At 33.5% G+C, this 19,119-nt stretch overlaps 2 protein-coding genes and 1 long non-coding RNA gene across 4 annotated transcripts; 2 read left to right on the forward strand and 1 right to left on the reverse strand.

Annotated features, from left to right (window-relative positions):
* LOC102605729 (methionine--tRNA ligase, chloroplastic/mitochondrial) lies at positions 1 to 8,038 on the forward strand. The gene is made up of 12 exons (XM_006345884.2): positions 1 to 530; positions 2,594 to 2,737; positions 2,913 to 3,062; positions 4,023 to 4,190; positions 4,705 to 4,829; positions 5,377 to 5,470; positions 6,103 to 6,201; positions 6,698 to 6,878; positions 6,980 to 7,095; positions 7,222 to 7,377; positions 7,483 to 7,611; positions 7,690 to 8,038. The coding sequence occupies exons 1-12, from the start codon at positions 198 to 200 to the stop codon at positions 7,852 to 7,854; spliced, it is 1,860 nt and encodes a 619-aa protein (XP_006345946.1). The 5' UTR covers positions 1 to 197; the 3' UTR covers positions 7,855 to 8,038.
* A 749-nt stretch (positions 8,039 to 8,787) lies between these two features.
* On the reverse strand, positions 8,788 to 12,450 carry LOC102606064 (UDP-glucuronic acid decarboxylase 6-like). Of its 2 annotated transcripts, none has more exons than XM_006345886.2 (13): positions 12,426 to 12,450; positions 11,777 to 11,877; positions 11,266 to 11,352; positions 11,063 to 11,150; positions 10,745 to 10,836; positions 10,585 to 10,649; positions 10,409 to 10,497; positions 10,136 to 10,213; positions 9,965 to 10,058; positions 9,800 to 9,866; positions 9,564 to 9,627; positions 9,428 to 9,468; positions 8,788 to 9,155 (listed from the first exon to the last, which is right to left on the reverse strand). In XM_006345886.2, exons 2-13 carry the CDS (start codon positions 11,855 to 11,857, stop codon positions 8,970 to 8,972), a joined length of 1,032 nt encoding a protein of 343 aa, XP_006345948.1. In that variant the 5' UTR covers positions 11,858 to 11,877; positions 12,426 to 12,450; the 3' UTR covers positions 8,788 to 8,969. The 2 variants fall into 2 exon arrangements, with proteins under 2 accessions (XP_006345948.1, XP_006345947.1); XM_006345885.2 differs by lacking the exon at positions 12,426 to 12,450 and adding an exon at positions 12,317 to 12,416.
* Positions 12,451 to 14,349: 1,899 nt separating this feature from the next.
* On the forward strand, positions 14,350 to 15,075 carry LOC102578300 (uncharacterized). The gene is made up of 2 exons (XR_367200.2): positions 14,350 to 14,586; positions 14,687 to 15,075. It is a non-coding gene; the product is annotated as an uncharacterized lncRNA (long non-coding RNA).
* Positions 15,076 to 19,119: the final 4,044 nt, after the last annotated feature.

Raw genomic sequence — 19,119 nt, forward strand, 5'->3', positions numbered from 1 at the left:
ATATAGGAGTGTGAAGTCCATCCCTAATCTTAAAGCTTTGGCTCGTCTTCTTCCTTTCCACTTTTCTGCAATTTTTTTTTTTGAGCTCACACCAAATTTCTTCATTATTTACAGCTTATTGAAGCCAAATTTAAGAACCCCAGAAGCACAAAATCCATTTTTTTTTCACACACAGTTAGTCAAATTCAAGAAAAAAAATGGCATGTAGAGTTCAACATTCAATTCAGAGCAGTTTTTGGTTCTTATCTTCAGCCCCTTTACGAAATTCGTTGAACCCAAGAAGGATTTTTTTCAAGAATCGAATTAGTTTTGGCAAAGAATTGTTTTTTTCATCTTCTTCAAGAACTGCCCTTTACTGCACTTGCAGCAGCAGTAGTAGTAGTGGAGGTGATAAAGATGGTTTTTTGGCAAATGGGGTTGGGGGTGATGATTCTTTTGTACTCACAACTCCACTTTATTATGTTAATGCTCCTCCTCATATGGGGAGTGCTTATACTACCATTGCTGCTGATGCCATTGCTCGTTTTCAGGTTATACCCCTTTTGAGATTTGTAATTGTTGGTTTCAAAGATTTGAGCTTTTTGTTTGAATTCTCGATTATCGTATTGTTTTGTTGTAGTTTCTGGTTAGAATGATTTGTCATGTTGTTTATGGACTGTTTTTTCCTTGAGCTGAGTGTCTATAGGAAACAACCTCTTTACCTCCAAGGTAGCGGTAAGGTTTGCGTACACTCTACTCTCCTTAGATTTGTGGTATTACACTGAGTATGTTGTTTTTTTTTTATGACAAGGGAAACCCGCAGCCGCTACCCTTTGGGTGCACACAGGGTAAAACCCCCGTTCCTATGCAATATCTCGCAAACCACATAGGAGAGGTAACCCGCACTAGGCAAGCCCGGTGCGATGAGCTCGACCCAGAAAGCAAACCCCTTGCTTTTGCTGGCAAGGGGTTTCGAACTTGAGACCTCCAACATGGAAGTCCCAAGCCCAAACCACTGGGCCACCCCGAAGGGTTACACTGAGTATGTTGTTGTTGTAATTTTATGGAGTCTATGTTGTATGCAGAGAGAAGTGCGTGATTTAAGAGAATGTTTAGTTTTACTAATCGTATAACTTGCATTAAAGACAGAACTTTTAGTAGAATTAGACTGAAATGTGACCGAATGGAGAGAAGAAACATGTATAGTATTCACTATTCACATAGTTGTCCCCGACTGAGTTGAGATTGAGGTGTAGTTGATTGATTATCTAATTTGACGGAGTGAAGTTATCTTCAGACTACCTCTTTAGTGTAGTGATTATACCACCGCTGCTGCTGACGCCATTGCTCGTTTTCAAGTTACACTCTTTAAGATTGCAAGTGTTGGTCCCAAAGATTTGACCTTTATGTTTGGCCCGGACACCACGGTTATGAAAGAAAAAGAAAATAAAAAAAGATTTGACCTTTATGTTTAAATCTTATGGAGAATTTGAAGTTCTCAGTATAATTTTATGGAGGTCCATTTAGTTTGGTTATAGATTTGTATGTTAGTGCAGGGAGAAGTGTGATATTTTAAAGAATCTCTAGTCTTACAAATTCTCTACTTCGCATTAAAGACATCATTTTTAATAGTATTAGAATGAAATCGACCCAAAAGGAGACGAATGTATATGGAGGATTCATATAGTTATCCCTGACTAGGGTGAGATTGAGATGTAGCTAATTGATTATCTAATTTGACGGAGTGAAGTTATCTTCACACTACCTCTTTAGTGTAGTGATTACACCACCATTGTTGCTGACACCGTTACCCGTTCTCACATTACACTCTTTTAAGATTGTAATTGTTTGTTTCAAAGATTTGAACTTTGTGTTTAAATCGTAGGGAGGATTTTAAATTCTCAGTATAATTTTATGGAGGACTTTTAGTTTGGTTATAGACTTGTTTGTTTGTGCCGGGAGAAGTGTGAGATTTTAGAGAATCCCAAGTTTTATAAATCCTCTAATTTGCATTTAAGACAGATTGATTAGTAGTATTAGAATGAAATGGACCAGAATATAGAGGAACGGATATAGAGGATTCATCTAGCTGACCCCAACTAGGTTGAATTGAGGCGTAGTTGATTGATTTTCTAAATTTCCAGTCTGAAGTATCGTCATATTACCTCTTTAGTGCATCTTAAATTCATTTGTTCCTACTATGATTCAGTACATTTGCTGGTCTTCCTTTGCATTACAAGGTTATAGCCTCTTTTATGGTGATGTCTTATCATAATATTTAGGGGGCGGATGTCATAGTTGACCTAAGCCATCTCTATTCATGTTTTTGGTTGTCTATTCGAATATGAATTCAGGAGTCTTGGAACTCTTTCATATACTTAGTTTGTTAGGCATAGATGGTAATCAGAGCCTCCTTTTTCACTTAGCAATGAACTTCCTTGTGGTTGTGATGAAAAGATGCCTACTCCACGAATAGACTGCCACAGGATATGATTTTAGCTTTTTTAAGTAGAAGGGAGGACATAATTAAAATAAAATAATGTCAGATTCCTCAAAGTATACTCTGGTGTGCAATTTTAACAGGCTGATGTTTGTAGAGTTCCTTTTCTTGCAGAGGCTACTTGAGAAGAAAGTTATATTCATCACTGGCACAGATGAACATGGAGAGAAGATTGCTACTGCAGCTGCAGCTAATGGTTCTAGCCCAAATGAACACTGTGACGTTGTATCACAAGCTTATAAATCTCTCTGGAAAGATGTATATTCTTCAACTAGTGCTAATTCATTTGTTTTTACTCTCAAGTACAGCATCTGGAATGTTCTTTTTTGATTGGGTGTGGAGGGTTCAAAATTAAGAGTTTAGTTCATGTAAGGGGAGCTCTCATCAATTGAGCTAGCGTCATGCCTTTTTATTTCTTTAATTGTTACTGCAGTTAGACATAAGTTATGACAAGTTTATCAGAACAACTGATCCAAAGCATGAAGCTGTTGTGAAGGAATTTTACTCTCGGGTTCTTGCAAATGGTGACATATACAGGGCTGATTATGAGGGACTTTATTGTGTCAATTGTGAGGAGTACAAGGTGAGAACTCAATTTTATTTTTCCAAAGAAATCTTGTGCGTACCCTTCATATGAAATTCTTGTCCTCATAGTCTATTACCCCTCCATTTCAATTCGATTTGCTGGTTTCGATATGTCATGAAGTTTAAGAAAATAAAGGAAACTTGTGAATCTTGTAGTCTTAAACTAAAGATATGTGGAATGTACCAAAATGTTCTTTAATGTTGTGGTCTTAAACATGCCACGTGGAAAGTTGAAATTAAAGAGTTGCCAAAAAAAGGAAAGAGACATTTCTTTGAAACAAACTAAAAAGGAAAGTAAAACAAACAAATTGAAACGGAGGGAGTATACAGGATCATACAATTTTACTACTATCTTTTTTCATGCCTCAGTAGTCAGTAGTCACTCTAGGCATGAGGCATTCAACTGATTGGTTCTTCCATAAAAAAATTCATTCATGGTGGAAGATGTTAACCTAGTTACACAGTTTCTAATGACTTCCTTGTGACTTTGAGCCCTTAAGCTGCATAAATCTACATTCCCATGTTCTTTTCAGAATTCATGCACAAAAGACTGGCGTTGTGGCAGAGGTTGTTGTTTGGAGTAGTCAGTTGTGAAAAAAAAAGATTGATATATAATAGAAACCACTTTCCATCTTTTACTTTTCTAGCAATTTCGTGGTGATTGATTGCAGCATTGCCTCTTATTGAATTCATAGATTGTACAATTTCTAATTACGTTTTCTTGGACTGGCTTAGTGCAAGTTTATTATCTACAATCTATTCCATTACATATAAGAAAAAGATTGATGTATAATAGGTAAAATAAAGGATGCAGGAGATTATAAGAATGTTCTATTGCTCAAGGAATTCGAATTATGCAATATCCAAACTAAATCCATGTTACTTTGGCATTTATGCATGGCTAAATCTAGTTTGTTTATTATTGGGCAGTCCATTTGTAACATTGGAAGAGTTGCAGGACGAGAAGGATTTGCTGGATGATAACTGTTGTCCTACGCACTTAAAGCCATGTGTGAAAAGAAAAGAAGATAATTACTTCTTTGCCTTGTCAAAGTATCAACAACAATTGGAAGAAGTTTTAAAGCAAAACCCTGGTTTCGTGCAGCCTTCTTATCGTCTAAATGAGGTAGGCAGATTGGAATATCTATTTGGGTTTTTATTTTAAACTCTGCACCTTATTGGTTTGTAATATCACCTGAAAAAGGCTAGAAAAGATACAGAGATGAGATTGACTTTGGTGAAGTATGTAAACAATATCTATGTTTGGAAAACATCTCATTCCTGGAATTTGCTCACTTCTCATAACGCATAGTAAATAATTTGAACACTTCCTGGATTTTCCAAAGCATCAATTTAACCGGAGGTGAAAATTCACATTTTCCATTGATATGACATTAGTTCAGTCAAACTAGGTTCACTAGAGATGAATTATATTATTCGATAAACCAAAAGATATTTGTCCAGAAAAGAATTTCATTTCCGCACTGCACTATTGTCATTTGCTCTATATGATACTGTTTCCTGAAATACTATTCCTATTGCTGTCTCAGTTTGCACGTCATCATTCTTGCATAATTCACATTACATGTTTGCTTCGTTTGAAAACATTATGAAATAAAACTGATATAGACTATTTAAAGGTTCAAGGTTGGATTAAAAATGGCCTGAAAGATTTCTCCATCTCCCGAGCATCAGTAGATTGGGGTATTGCTGTTCCTAATGATTCGAAGCAGACTATATATGTCTGGTTTGATGCTTTATTGGGGTAAGTCATCTATCTCTTTTGCGCCTGGTGCAAATATAGATATTTTGACCTTTTGATATTCTGTCTTCGTTTGGATTCTGTTCATTATGTTATTCAATAGTGTTGGCATCTTTTCCCTTTGTGAAAGTGCCTGTATAGTTCTTTATAAATAAAACGTCTGTGTAGTTTTTTTTTTTTCATATATTTTTTTTTTACATGGTGGTTGTTATTTTCCCATATGATTCAGGGGTTCATCTCGAGTAAACTTGGAAAATTTCACTGCCTGTACTTCAAAATAGATTCAACTTAGCTAGTTGCATGTTACATAATGTTGCTAGGGCATTAAGTTCTTTTCTGAATCTGGTCGACCCACATGCTGCATGCAAAGGGTTCTTAAATTCCAAAGCACCTCTAGTCAACATTTCAGTAATTGAACTATTGTTATGAACATAGTAGCAAGTGACTCTCATTGTTATGTACCCTGAATATGATGTTCCATTCATCCGTTGTCGTATCTTAATCTCCCTTATCATTTTCTTCTCCTTTTGCTCTTTTTTGGGTCAAACAGTTATGTATCTGCACTTCTGGAGGATAGCGAGCTAGCCAGTTTAGATACTGCAATTTCTTCTGGATGGCCTGCCTCGCTCCACTTAATTGGCAAGGTATGCCATGCTTTTAGTCACATTTAAATTCAGATAAGCTAATGCTTGTTTGGGGTGGGGGGAGGTTGTTGTGGATCTTGTTTGGACAATCTTAGTTCCATGAATTTCCTTGGTAGTTTCTTACAAAATCTAGTCGCCGTTGGCACTTGGCAGATAAGGAGATTGTTACTCATACAAAAAGGGTAAACTAAGCACGTAGTTAGACACATAAATTACGTTCTTATGTCATTCAAGTTTCAAGTCCAAGCGTAAGTATTAAGTGGCACTGGAGTTGTGCTATTCTTGTTGGTGTATGCCAATTAGTATCTTCTTGATCTTTGATTATAGATTTTGTTCCTCGGTTAACCTTGAAGAAACTCAGATGTTTGATATTAATATCTTTTAAATACGTTCAAAGTTCTCATTTTAGATGCTTCTTTGGATACACCTAAAAGCATCTTGTTATCATAACTAAGCAACGTTGGAAAGCTAAAGTTCTTTTATGTTTAGATGAAATAAAATATGAAAGGTTATATAGTTCATGTACTTTTGTTGCTAGAGAACTTTCTCAAAATCCTCTTATTGATGAAGACGTTCCTTTTTACTTAACTAAATTTCATCTAATCAATGTGTCTCCTTAACAATTTTGACAGGATATATTGCGATTTCACGCTGTTTATTGGCCAGCGATGTTAATGTCAGCAGGAATTGGTCTCCCTAAGATGGTATTTGGTCATGGATTCTTGACCAAGGTATTTACGTTACAGTTGGAACTTTTACTCTATATTTTTCTTGACCTTGGAAGATCTGGCTCTTCGACATTGTCTGAGTTGTAGTTTGTTATCACCTATTCCATCTCCTTACCAACCACCCCTCCAAGAAAAAGGAAAGGAAAAGACAAATAAACAACAGTAGATGAAGTTCTTATATGTTTCAGGAGTTTCTTACTACTATACCAATATTACATCTGCTGACGTTGCTCTAATACTTCGTTCATATGAAGCTTTGTAGAAGCATGCATTAAACGTTTGTATGATTGATAAAAATCTGTTCAAATACATCAGTCTTCTTTGATCGAGATAATTTTGTATTTTTCTCTCTGGACTGCGTTAACATTATTTCATACATATACTGTTTTAAGCTATATAACTTCGATAAAAACATATAGGCAAGCATGTAGTTATGCTAATTCACGTATAGTCCTGTTTTATATTTGATGCAGCTGTTGTTTTATTTTTGAAATTTTAGGATGGAATGAAGATGGGTAAGTCACTGGGAAATACACTCGAGCCAACGGACTTGGTTCAGAGGTTTGGATCTGATGCAGTCAGGTACTTTTTCCTCAGGGAGGTAGAATTTGGTAATGACGGGGACTACTCAGAGGAACGGTTCATCAGAATGATAAACGCAAATTTAGCTAATACAATTGGTACTTAATTTGTTTTAAATATGTTGCATTGTCATTTCGTTCTGATTACTTTTGGAACGTAGGCATGGATATTGAGTCTGACCTAAGGTTTATTAATGCAGGTAATCTTCTAAATCGCACACTTGGACTTCTGAAAAAGAACTGCCAATCAACTCTGGCCGTTGATTCAGATATTGCGGCAGAAGGAAACGAATTCAAGGCTGCAGTGGAGAAACTGGTAAACACATCTCTCTTTTCATGCATTGAGATGTACATAGAATGCAGTTTAACCGCGTAAGGCGCTTAAATGTTAATAAACGAAGCCCATCTATGTGTTTGATGATGTAATGTGTTGTCTGTATAGGTAGAGAAAGCATGTGTGCACTATCAAAAATTAGAATTATCAGCAGCTTGCGAGACTGTGCTGGAGATTGGTAATGCTGGAAATTTATACATTGATGGACAAGCTCCGTGGACTCTTTTCAAGCAAGGCGGCACAGCCTTTGAAACTGCAGCAAAGGTTTTTCGTCAAGCTGTTTCCTTAAATTTCATTAGTATAGAACTCACTAAAGTTATCATCGTTGCATTCTAAGATGCTTTGTTCTTCCCTTTGATTATTCATTAGGATCTCGTAATTGTATTGGAAGCAATGAGAATCATATCAATTGCACTATCACCAATTACACCACGCTTGAGCTTGAAAATATATTCCCAACTTGGCTACACCGAGGAACAATTCAACGCTGTTAGCTGGGTACATTCATCTTTCTTTTGCTATATCTTTGATGATTTTCTAGCAAAACCATTGAGTGATCGATTATCTTGTTTTCAGAGTGATACCAAATGGGGAGGGCTGAAGGCCGGTCAAGTAATGGCACAGGCAGCGCCAATCTTTGCCAGAATAGAAGATGGAACTGAAGCTGAGACCAAAAGTGCAACAACAAAGAAAGTTAAGAAGGAGAAGACACCTAAAAGTAAGAGTCCTGTTGAAGCTTAGAACTTTTTTACATGCTAATCTTAAACATCATTTTTTTCTCCTCCGTGAAATGTAAAACATCGATTCTTACAAGTTACAACCAATAAGTATCTATCGATATTGCTTTGCATAAATTTTGTTCTAACCAACTGTGTTATCAGTCATAACTTAGAGCTGGATACATCAAGAACTCTCAGTTTTTCGACCAATTTTCTACATTCTCTCTTGTTGTTTATCTGTTCCATCGATAAGTAGCTATCAACGTTATACGTCTTCTTAAGATAAAAGAGTCGTTTTCCAGCAAAACTAGATGAAATTTGGATGGAGAACTTTCGTCGTAATACAATTTGACATTGAACATATACAACTTTTAAGGTTTTCACAGAAGGAAGGACGCTATAAGTCTGTCAAGTGATGATAGTGTTTTGCAAATACATAATGAGATTTGCTTGAAAATGTGTTGATGAATTAATATAGCTAGCTTACTTTTCATATGTATATTTCCTTTAAGCCGAAGGTCTATCAGAAACAATCTCTCTTCCTATGTGCGGGTAAGGTACACTATCTCCAGAGTCCACTTGTGAGATTACACTGAATATGTTGTTATGTTGTTGTTGTACTTTTCATACGTATATGTAGAGAGAACCAGTTGTTAAAAACAACCTCCTGTACTACTTATGGGAAGACCACTCAACGCGAGGTGTTCATCTGAACTCAATATTTTTTTACTCGAAATGTAAATATATAGAGAGAAACTTCTAATGTTTCAACAAATATTACATTTTGAACTCATCTTGATGCTTACTTTGCATTATTTGCAAGTATTGTCTGTTTACTATCGATAGGGGTGAGTCTTTCATATTTTAACGAGCATACAAGAACAAAAAATTAGCAATATTTTCAACGAAGCAGTGTTAGATGATACCACGAATACAAAAAAAAGAAGCAAAAGTATGGGGAAATAAAAGATGGATGCTGGACATAGTTTATTTTCCACTCAGAAAGACAAAGCAACAAAAAAACTTTGAGAAACAAAAGTTGATATCTCAGGTATAAACCAAAGCCAAGATGCAAAAACATATATATTTGTGAACTCTCATTTTCCATCAATTCCCAACCATGGATGCTTGTTTTTCTCACTTCTTTCTTGAAATCCCGAGCCTATCGCGGAAATCTTCCTCCATGAGAGGAAGACCATCGCGCAACTTGACCTTTGGTTCCCACCCTAGCAACTCTTTTGCCTTTGTGATATCAGGTTTTCTCTGTCGAGGATCATCTGGTGTGTTCTCCACAGTGATAATTTTCACTTCCGGGTTGATGAGCTACAAGATAACACACAATTTATGTATCCGACTCTTCAAAGTTTTAATAGCCTCGTTCATAAAAGTACTCGTCTAGATTACCCTTTATCTCCCCTGAAGTAATCCCACAAGTGAGATCTGAGGAGGGTAGATTGTACACAGACCTTACCCCTACCTTGAGAGATAGAGAGGCTCTTTTCAATAGACCCTCGGCTCATCCCTAAGCACTTCACTAATTGGAAGAGAAAAGGTAAAATCTAAACGTTTGCCAAAATAACTAATATAAGGGTTACCTCTTTCACATTCTCCGCGAGTTCAAGCATTGTGAATTCACCTGATGATAGAGGATCGAATTAGTAATGAACGATAATGTATCAAAATTTTAACCTTTTTACGAGTTAAATAGAGAGGAATTGGAAGCGAAATAACCTGGATTTCCAATGTTAATTGGTCCTGTATTTTCTCCATCCATAAGTCTCATAAGGCCATTAACCTACTCATCAAGAAAGGAAGGTAAGCCAAAGGATAAAAGAACGTTATAGGTGATTTCTTTCCATCTGCTTAGATTGTGTTGGTGGTAGGTAACACGTACTAAGTGGTATAATCGAGGTGCATGGAAGTAGGCCCAGACACCATCGTTATAAAACTCAAAGATTAGTTCTTACCATGTCAGAAACATAACAAAAGCTGCGCGTTTGTGTTCCTGGTAACTGGACAGTCAAGGGTTCATCACTGCAGTGTGCAAAAACAAAGTTGGCTCCTTACTATCAAACTAAGTTAAGGTAACAAAGTTGACGAAAACTGTTAACAGAAACATTCAGAAGCAATACCGAATTGCCTGGGCAATGAAGTTGCTGACAACACGACCATCATCAATGTTCATTCGAGGACCATAAGTGTTGAAGATCCTAGCAATCCTTATTTCTGTTTTTTCGATCATATCAAAAGAGATTTGATGGAAGCAACGCGAAAACATATGTGCTCACAGAAGAAAGGTTTACCTATTCCGTGCTGTCTGTGATAATCAAACATCAAAGTCTCAGCCACTCTTTTGCCTTCATCGTAACAACTTCTAACTCCTGAAAAGTTGCATAAAGTTAGCAGATGTTGAACCTTCTTTGACTTCATCACATGTTTACTTTTTCATATTTCAAACCCCTTAGTGAAAATACTGACTGACTCCTCAACTGATCGACCTGATTCTCTTATCTTAGTTCAAGAACGAGACCATTCACTATTTCGATTACTTCAATATCATAAAGTTAAAAACGTACCAATTGGGTTAACATTGCCCCAATAGGTCTCATCTTGAGGGTGCACGAGTGGATCTCCGTAAACCTCAGAAGTCGATGTAAGTAAAATCCTGTTTTGCACAAGCAACAAATGGTGAGATAGAGGATCTACATTACCAAGAACTAAGTAGTAAGTACAGAGAGAAGATGATTCCGACCTTGCTCCAGTTCGTTTGGCAAGTCCCAACATGTTCAACGTTCCGATTACATTTGTCTTGATTGTCTGGTAGAAAAACAACAGAAATCGTAACTTCAGAGCAACGTAACAACTAGTGTGACGGACATAAAGAAAAGAAGGAAACTTCTGGAGTTACTAACCTTAACAGGATTATACTTGTAAAAAATGGGGGAAGCAGGGCAAGCAAGGTGATAAATCTGGTCTACTTCAATCAACAATGGCTCAGTAACATCTGCACGTACAACAATATACTCAGTATAGTCCCATCAAGTAGGGTCTATGGAGGGTAGAGTGTACGCAGACCTTACCCCTACCTTGACAGGTAGAGAGGTTGTTTCCAATAAACAAAAACACTAACGTTTATAAAGACATAAAGCAATAACAACAGCACGATAGTGAGAAACTAGAGGCATAAGAGACAACAAGTAGTAGTAAAAAACCAGAAGCAGTGGTTTTACCATGGCGAATTAGCTCAAATCTTGGATGACCGATCCATTTCTTTAGATTATCTTTTGATCCAGTGAAGTAATTATCAGCAACAATCACCTGAACGCGATGTAAAAAAAATTCATGTAAATACACTCGTATTTAACCATTGATCTACGAGGACGCAGTAAGTTGTGATTATACAACATAAAACCAGCGCGAAAAAACTATTTACCTCATTCTTCTCATTTTCCATCAGTTTGTCAACAAGGTGAGAGCCTATAAATCCAGCACCACCAGTCACCAGAATCCTCATGTTAGCCTGTGATTCAAGAATGGTAAGGTTATATCGAAAACAACCTCTCTACCTCCACAACAACGTAGGGGTAAGGTAAGCGACTAAGCATACACACCACCCTCCACAGACCCCACTTGTGAAATTACACCGTGTAAACAAGAGATGTAAAAGTTATGCCAGTGTGAATTTCCTAGTATTGATAGTCCCAAGCCAGGATAGAGGAGGGGGTTGGACAACTAATGTAAAACTAGTCAATTCGCGATGAATCTTAAAAAATTGGACTGAAACGGGCTTAAATGGACCACATGGACAAAACCGATCTCAACATACTTGGGATTGAGGCGTAATGGTTATTATAAACACGATATATAAATCTAACTAAGATCCAATCAAGCACATCCTACACTAACTGGATTTACCACATTACAGAGAGGCTTCTGTGCAATACCTGGAAAAATTTCGCCTTTCGCAACGGTGAAGGTTCTGGTGGTGGTTTTGTGGATACATGATTGTTCCCATTGGAAGCCATTTTTTCAGATCACTTCAATTCTGTAACCAAAAATCAATCAAATTCTAGAAAAAAGAGAATAACAGATTCAAGACAATCCAAGACCAATCAACCCCTTAACACAAACACCCAAAAAAAAACATAACAAGTTGAAATTTTTCGAAACCCATTTTCTCTTTAACTCATGAAAAATCTAAGTTGCTCAGACTCTTAACAAATGTTTGACATGTGAGTATCAATTCCTCCAAAAATATTGCACTTTACGAAAATCCCACACAATATAAACTCAGTGTTACCTCAACTTGTGAGAGGTCAAAAGTACAAAAAATCAAACATATAATGACACGATAATCGAGGTACAAGGAATAATGAGATAGTAACAGAAATCGAAAAAACAAAAAGCTGAAATCTTGATTCCCAAAATTGAGAAGAGAAGAACACAAAAACAAAAAAAAACTAAATTAAACTCAAAATCATCACCTTGATTAGTACAATTACAATTGCAGAAGGGAAAAAGGTTGAATACAAATAAAATTAGCAAAAAATCAAACAAATTTATAGAACATGAAAAAACAAAAACCCCACATACCCATCACACCAAACGTTACCAACAAGAGAGAGAAATTACATAAACCTAAAAAAAATATTATTTTTTTAAATTAAAAAAGTAATCTTTCAACACACGCAAAAAATAATATAAAAATAAATTAAAGACAGAAAGACAAAAAAGGGGAAAACTGATAATGAAATCAAACCTTCTTAGCAATAATTACAGATCTGAATCTAATTTTTTTTTAACATCAAACAAATAATTTCAATAGAATTAGCAAATATTTGATAAATTCTGCAAAAATAAATTTAAAGAAAGGATCTTTTTAATACCCATTACTGAAATCTAATCAGTTTTTTTTTTGCTAAATCAAGATTACCAAATACTTAATGAATTTAGCAGAAACAAAGCAAAAATCAATTAAAAAAAGAATCTTTTTAATACCCATTACTGAAATCCAATCAATAATTTTTTTTCCTTAATCAATTCAGCAAAAACCAAAAAACTTTATCTTATACGCATTACCTCTTGAAACAAAAATCTTTCATACAGTATAAAAAAAATATTTAAAGAAAAAAGAGGTACCTGTAATATATATATATATATTTTTTAAAAAGATATAGATTAAGAAGTAATTAGAATCCCAGATTATGTTGAGATTTTGATCATAAAAATTATGGGGTTTTATTATTTTATAAGAAAATTGAGATCTTGAAATTAATTACTTAGCCTTTTTGGATTGTTTTTTTTTTTTTTGGGAGTAAATAGTGTTATATGCTATGTAGGTTTACAAGGTCAATATTTGGTCTTTTTTTCCCTGTAGATATTTACTACTACTCTATCTTATTAGTTGAAATATTATTATTAACAACATCTTTATAATTTAAATATTTTTTTGCTTCCCATGAACTATGCAACTAACCAATTTTTTATTTTATTTACGAAGATATAAAGAATTTTAATATGAATACATGTGCCTTATTGTTAATAATAAGAAGATAGTATGTTATACTTTTTTTAATGCAACCGTCTCTTGGGCAACGTCAACAACTTGCCTGTGACAAGGCTCGTAAGGGGTTGAGATGGTTCAGGCCAGTCATGACACTTGCTTGGTGGACTTAATTAAGAAAAAAAATTACGATTTTTTTTGAAAATTATGGTAAGCGTTTAATTTTTAACAGTGTCAAACATAAATCATTTTACTCTAAGAGTGTATTTGCAGCGAAGGAAAATGTTTTTCGTGAAAAAAGATTCTTACTTGTGTTTGTTTGTATGTAATGGCATCATTGACTATTTTGCTGTGGTTGGACTATTTTAGTTCTTCATATATAAATCACTGAAATAGTTGTGATTATTTTAATGCTTCGTATAATCAATTATCAAAATAATTCTTACTGTATGAAAAAAATTTGTTTATTTTAGTCACAAACCTTCAAGGTGACGGTGAAAATAAAAAAATCAACAACTCATGTGAACCATATAATGTTAAACGAAAATGTCAGACATTTTTTTTTTGATTTTTCATCCGGGTTCGATATTCAAATTGAAGCCAGACTAAATTCGAATTAACGACAATAATAAATTTAGTTATCAGTCGATTAATTCAAATTTATTAGGTAAAACAAATTTGTTGTTATTAGCACTACAATACACCTACTTTAGGACCAAAATTTATATTATTATTCAAATAATAGAGAGTTCAACTGAAAGTGAATAATCTAATTGAGTTTGGTTCTAAACAAAATTGTTAATCAACATGAGGGTGTATTAAATTCCCCTTTTGTTATTTTTAATAATAATCCAATGGACTAGTTTAATTTTCGATTCTCTATACTAACTACTTTATAATTATTATTGTTAAGGAAAAATATTCAAATCTCTTTCTCTATATATATATATATATATATTATTACTATATAAGAAGAGTGAATAAAATTCACTCTTCTTTCGACACGTGTTAATTGGTTGATCAAGATGTTTGATGTATTGGTTGGGCAAATTTTCACATATTTGGATTTTGTTAGCATGTTATTTAGCTCAAACAACCTTGTGATTTTTTGGTTGCTTTGTGACAGGTTTTGGACAGTCGCGGCCATCTGCTGGTAGCATTGGGTCATGGTCTATGGCCTTCTATGGTTTTGATATCTGAAATAGTTCAAACCTTTATCCTAGCAGACTTCTGTTACTACTATGTTAAAAGGTAAAATATGCTTCTCTCATGTCCATCTGTTTCTTATCCTCTGCCATTCCTCATCATTCTGTATTGACTATGACCTTTTACATTTTCTTATTTATTGCAGTGTTTTCGGTGGACAGCTGGTAATGCGTCTTCCTTCTGGGGTCGTGTAACTGATGATTGTGATAGTTATGGACAGAAATTTCACATTCGTTTGTCACTTTTCTTTTGGTTATCTTGGGTTTCTCTAGAAGGTCCCAGCTCTTGTCTAGGACCCTTCAGGCGCAAAATCAGGCATGCGCCTTTTGTGAAGTTAGCACTATTTTAAATATATAAGCAGTAGATTTTCTTGCTATGATAGACTATTTTACTTTATTTAGCAGTTAGCACTAACATATGGCTTTTGGATATGTACTCATTTTTGTACTTATGTACTAATGTACCACATGAATGATAAATGATTCTGACATAACTATCCCTGAATGTACCCCTCCCGTCGCCCTTTCCCTTTCAGGATGGTCATGTAACAGGGGCATAACTTGTTCGTTTCTGTCATAGTGGGATGAACTCGCAACACAAGTTTTCTGAGTGAAATCTGCAATAACAGATCATCATTTCACTTCCACCACAGAGATATTGCAACGTTGTTGAATATGGTGTGCACTGGTGAGAAATTTTCAACAACATTAAATTACATGGGAGGGTAGGATTTATGTAGATCTTACCCCTACCTTTTTGAGGTAAAAGAACAACTAATGAAACCTAATAATATAACAACAAAGTAGCAATATCAAAGCAGTAAGTAAAAAAACTCGTAGCAAAGAGGCAATATAGACAACCAATGAAGCAACAATTAACAATAAAACAAAGTAAAAAAAAACATTATTCATATACTAAAGTAATAGTGATACTACTAAAAAGAGATTAGTAGCAGAGGAGCCAGAAATTTCCAAGGAATTCAAAAACAGAAAGAAGCAAGACGTTAAGGAGGATGAACCCCTTGCGCCTCCTAGCTTGTTTAGACTTTGGTATTCCTACCTTCGCACATTGCCTGTTTGCTGACCAAACTTCTTTTTAACCAAATGTGTCTTTGGACTTTGGCTCTATAGTATGTAACCTATTTTCAGATATATTTCCACTAATACAGAGTCATTTGATTAGGCAAGCAGCTTTTGCTTTATCTTTGTCATTTCTTTCTAAAGCTAAGAAAAAGGGAGGATAATCAAAGTTACATAGCTGCCAAGTGGACAGATATTGTTTTATGATTTTAAAAAAAAAATTATAGTGCTTTTAAAACAGAAGAAATCATTTTACATATATTGTATTGATGAGAAAGTTGTTTTGCTAAGACTTTTTTCTTGAACAACAACATACCCTATACCATCCTCAGACTATTTGTGGGACTGAATTCGGTATGTTGTTATTCTTATTATCGTAATAACTAACAACATACACAAGTGAGATCCCTATCTCGTGAAGGTGAAAACTGGGTTCAAAAGATATTCGACTTAAGTTAGACTTTTTATTCTTAAGCCAATAAGTTACTAGTAGTACTATTTAATTACCATTGTGTGGTACATCATTAAAAAGTTACCTGATCGTATATGTATCTATCCGAATATGGTTTTAAATGTGCGATGTGAAGATGAAAGTGACAGTAGAGTATTATTGAAGTAAAAAATAAAAATTTCATTTTCATTGTTGTCCTTTTTCCTTTTCTTTCATTTTGTTGGCTTGCTATCATTTTTTGTTATTAGTGCGTCCAGAAGTTTCAAATTAAAATGGAATATAAATATTTGTACAGAAAGGAAAAGGAGAGCTCCAGAATACAAACAGCTGTCGTGCACACACGATGCTAGCTGTTGGCTTAACTCATTCATAGTAATCACATTACACCACAAAAAAAAAAAAACAAGTAGCATTCATAATTGTTGTTGTTAGGGGATGAGAATGATATCTATATATAATAAGCTACCATACAAAGATTTTTATAGTATTTAATTACATTGTAACTATTTTGTTAGCTTTCAATTAAAATGAGTACTTCTTTTAAATAATAAATATGTCATTGTATGAGCTATTTATTACTCATTCCTTTTGAATTTGTTAATCTGATTTTGATCTGACACATAGTTTACGAAAGTAAATTAGATTTTGAGAAAAAACATTAAGTGATACTTGAAGTTGTCCCAGATTTTCAAAAAGACACTTTAACTTTGCGTGCGTTCTATTACCCCACAAAACATTCAAAATCACAATAAATACACATTTTTTACACAATATTTCCACTTTGGACAAAAATATCCTCCCAATATGCATATTTTTTTAAACAAAAAGTGGGACCCATTATTGATGTATTGAAGGATGCTTTGGTAATTTTCCTATGATGAATTCGTTTTGTTTGTTTCTTTTAAATTTATTTTACTATACTAAATAATTGTATAAAATATTATGAATCACGATAATTAATTACTTGAATATTTAAAAGATATAAAAATATATAAAGATCTGATTGACTCTTCAAATTTTACCGGTGACACATAAATTGGACAAATGAAATAATATATATTATTTACAAAATTTCTTAAGAAAGAACTATAAATTACAGTAATTAACAGCTAAGAAATTATTTCAAAGAAACAAAAAAAATTGATTGAATCTACTAAATTTTTTTTAGTACAACATAAATTGAGAAAGAAGAAATGACCTCTATTATTTGAAAATGACGTAAAAGTATTACAAATCATACAATAAGAATTAACAATTTAAAATTTTAAAAGACTTTAATGCTTTATACTTATTCTATTTCCACTTTGGATAAAAATATCTTCCCAATATATATGCATATTTTTTTAAACAAAAAGTGGGACCCATTATTGATGTATTCAAGGATGCTTTGGTAATTTTTCTATGATGAATTCATTTTGTTTGTTGTTTAATTTTCTTAAAAATAATTGTATAAAATATTATAAATCACAATAATTATTTACTTAAATATTCAAAAGATATAAAAATATGTAAAAGATCTGATTAACTCTTCAAATTTTATCGGTGACACATAAATTGCACAAATGAAAAAATATATAGTATTTGAAAATTACTTAGAAAGTACAATAATTTACAGTAATTAACAATAGAATATTTTAAAGACAAAAAAAATTGATTGAATCTCAAAAAAAAATTAGTACTACATAAATTGAGAAAGAAGAAATGACATCTATTATTTGAAAATGACGTAGAAATTTTATTAGTACGACATAAATTGAGAAAGAAGAAATAACATTTATTATTTCAAAATTGCGTAAAAGATATTACAAATCATACAACAATAATTAGCAATTTAGAATGTTAAAAGACATAAATTTTTTTTTACCATAGTTAACAATAATTAAAAATTTAAACTAGTTTAAATTAATATTAAAGTTTGATTAACTCTTTAATTTTGTCTTTGTCACATAAATTGAAACAAAAAATGATACATATCGTGCCCGTGCTAGCACGGCTCTGATGTCTAGTATATATATAAAGGAGAAAAAAGAAAAAGTTGATGTGGCACCTTCAATAGCCAGCAATTAGAATTTTCTTTTTTGTTCTTTTTTTTTTTTGCAATTTTTCTCATCTAATCCCTTATTCTCATAAATAAAATAGGAAAAAAAATTAATAAATAGAGTTTGCGCCGTTTTGCTGGATTTTTTTGAATGTTTATTTTCAAACATTTTAACTCGAAAAGAATTTCATTTCTACAACTTGCTATTGTTTTATAAGTTCTTGATGATGGATCTTGCATGTTTATTAGTACTTATAACATTTTTGGGATACTTATTTTTGTAAAATATGTTTAGTTAATAGAATCCTTTTACAAGCGTTCCAGCGAAGAATTTCATTTTTAATCTTCTCTTTAAAGAGACATGTTGGTGGTCACTTGGAGACGAGGCATCAAAGAATGGAGAAGAGCGCTAAGTAATTGTATTGTCTTAAGTAATTTAATATATACTTGTAGTTGTATATATACTTATATAGGTTGAGTTGATGAACATCACATTACGTGTATAGTTACACATTTTCCTTCAATATTAAAAATCTGAGAATTTTATTGGAGAGTAGCAAAAAAATTCTTTATATTGGGAGAAATGATTTTCTAGCCTATACAAACTTTTTTTAGTTTTAAGTTTTTCATAAGAAATCTCTGATTTTACACCTAAGAAATCTAAAAAATTATTTTCTTCTATTCAAATTTTACCAAGGTAAGAGATCTCATTTCCCTTCATTAGTAAAATGTGATGATACTTAATTACTTGTATTACAATTATATGAGGGGAGAATATCTTTATAACCAAATATTTGCAGATTCAAATTTTACACTGATGCATGAATAAAATGAGTTAATATCTTGAAAGCTCACTCAACTTTAAAAATTTATTTTGTAAAGTCATTAAACTTTGTTGGGAAAAGGGTCTGATATACCCCTCAACTTTGTCATTTAGAGCTGATATACCCCTCGTTATGAAAGTGGCTCATATATACCCCTACTTATATATAAATGGCTCACATATACCC

Source organism: Solanum tuberosum, unplaced genomic scaffold, assembly GCF_000226075.1.
Source record: "Solanum tuberosum cultivar DM 1-3 516 R44 unplaced genomic scaffold, SolTub_3.0 scf00072, whole genome shotgun sequence".
Taxonomy (NCBI): Eukaryota; Viridiplantae; Streptophyta; class Magnoliopsida; order Solanales; family Solanaceae; genus Solanum; species Solanum tuberosum.

Coding starts and splice junctions, on each gene's coding strand:
- LOC102605729 (XM_006345884.2), top strand. CDS start 198: ATGGCATGTAGAGTTCAACATTCAATTCAGAGCAGTTTTTGGTTCTTA. Junction 3,063..4,022: donor TCAATTGTGAGGAGTACAAG/GTGAGAACTCAA, acceptor GAAGAGTTGCAG/GACGAGAAGGATTTGCTGGA. Junction 4,830..5,376: donor TGGTTTGATGCTTTATTGGG/GTAAGTCATCTA, acceptor TGGGTCAAACAG/TTATGTATCTGCACTTCTGG.
- LOC102606064 (XM_006345886.2), bottom strand. CDS start 11,857: ATGGCTTCCAATGGGAACAATCATGTATCCACAAAACCACCACCAGAA. Junction 10,837..11,062: donor ATTTGAGCTAATTCGCCATG/GTAAAACCACTG, acceptor TTGTACGTGCAG/ATGTTACTGAGCCATTGTTG. Junction 9,628..9,799: donor TTTGTTATGTTTCTGACATG/GTAAGAACTAAT, acceptor CTTGATGAGTAG/GTTAATGGCCTTATGAGACT.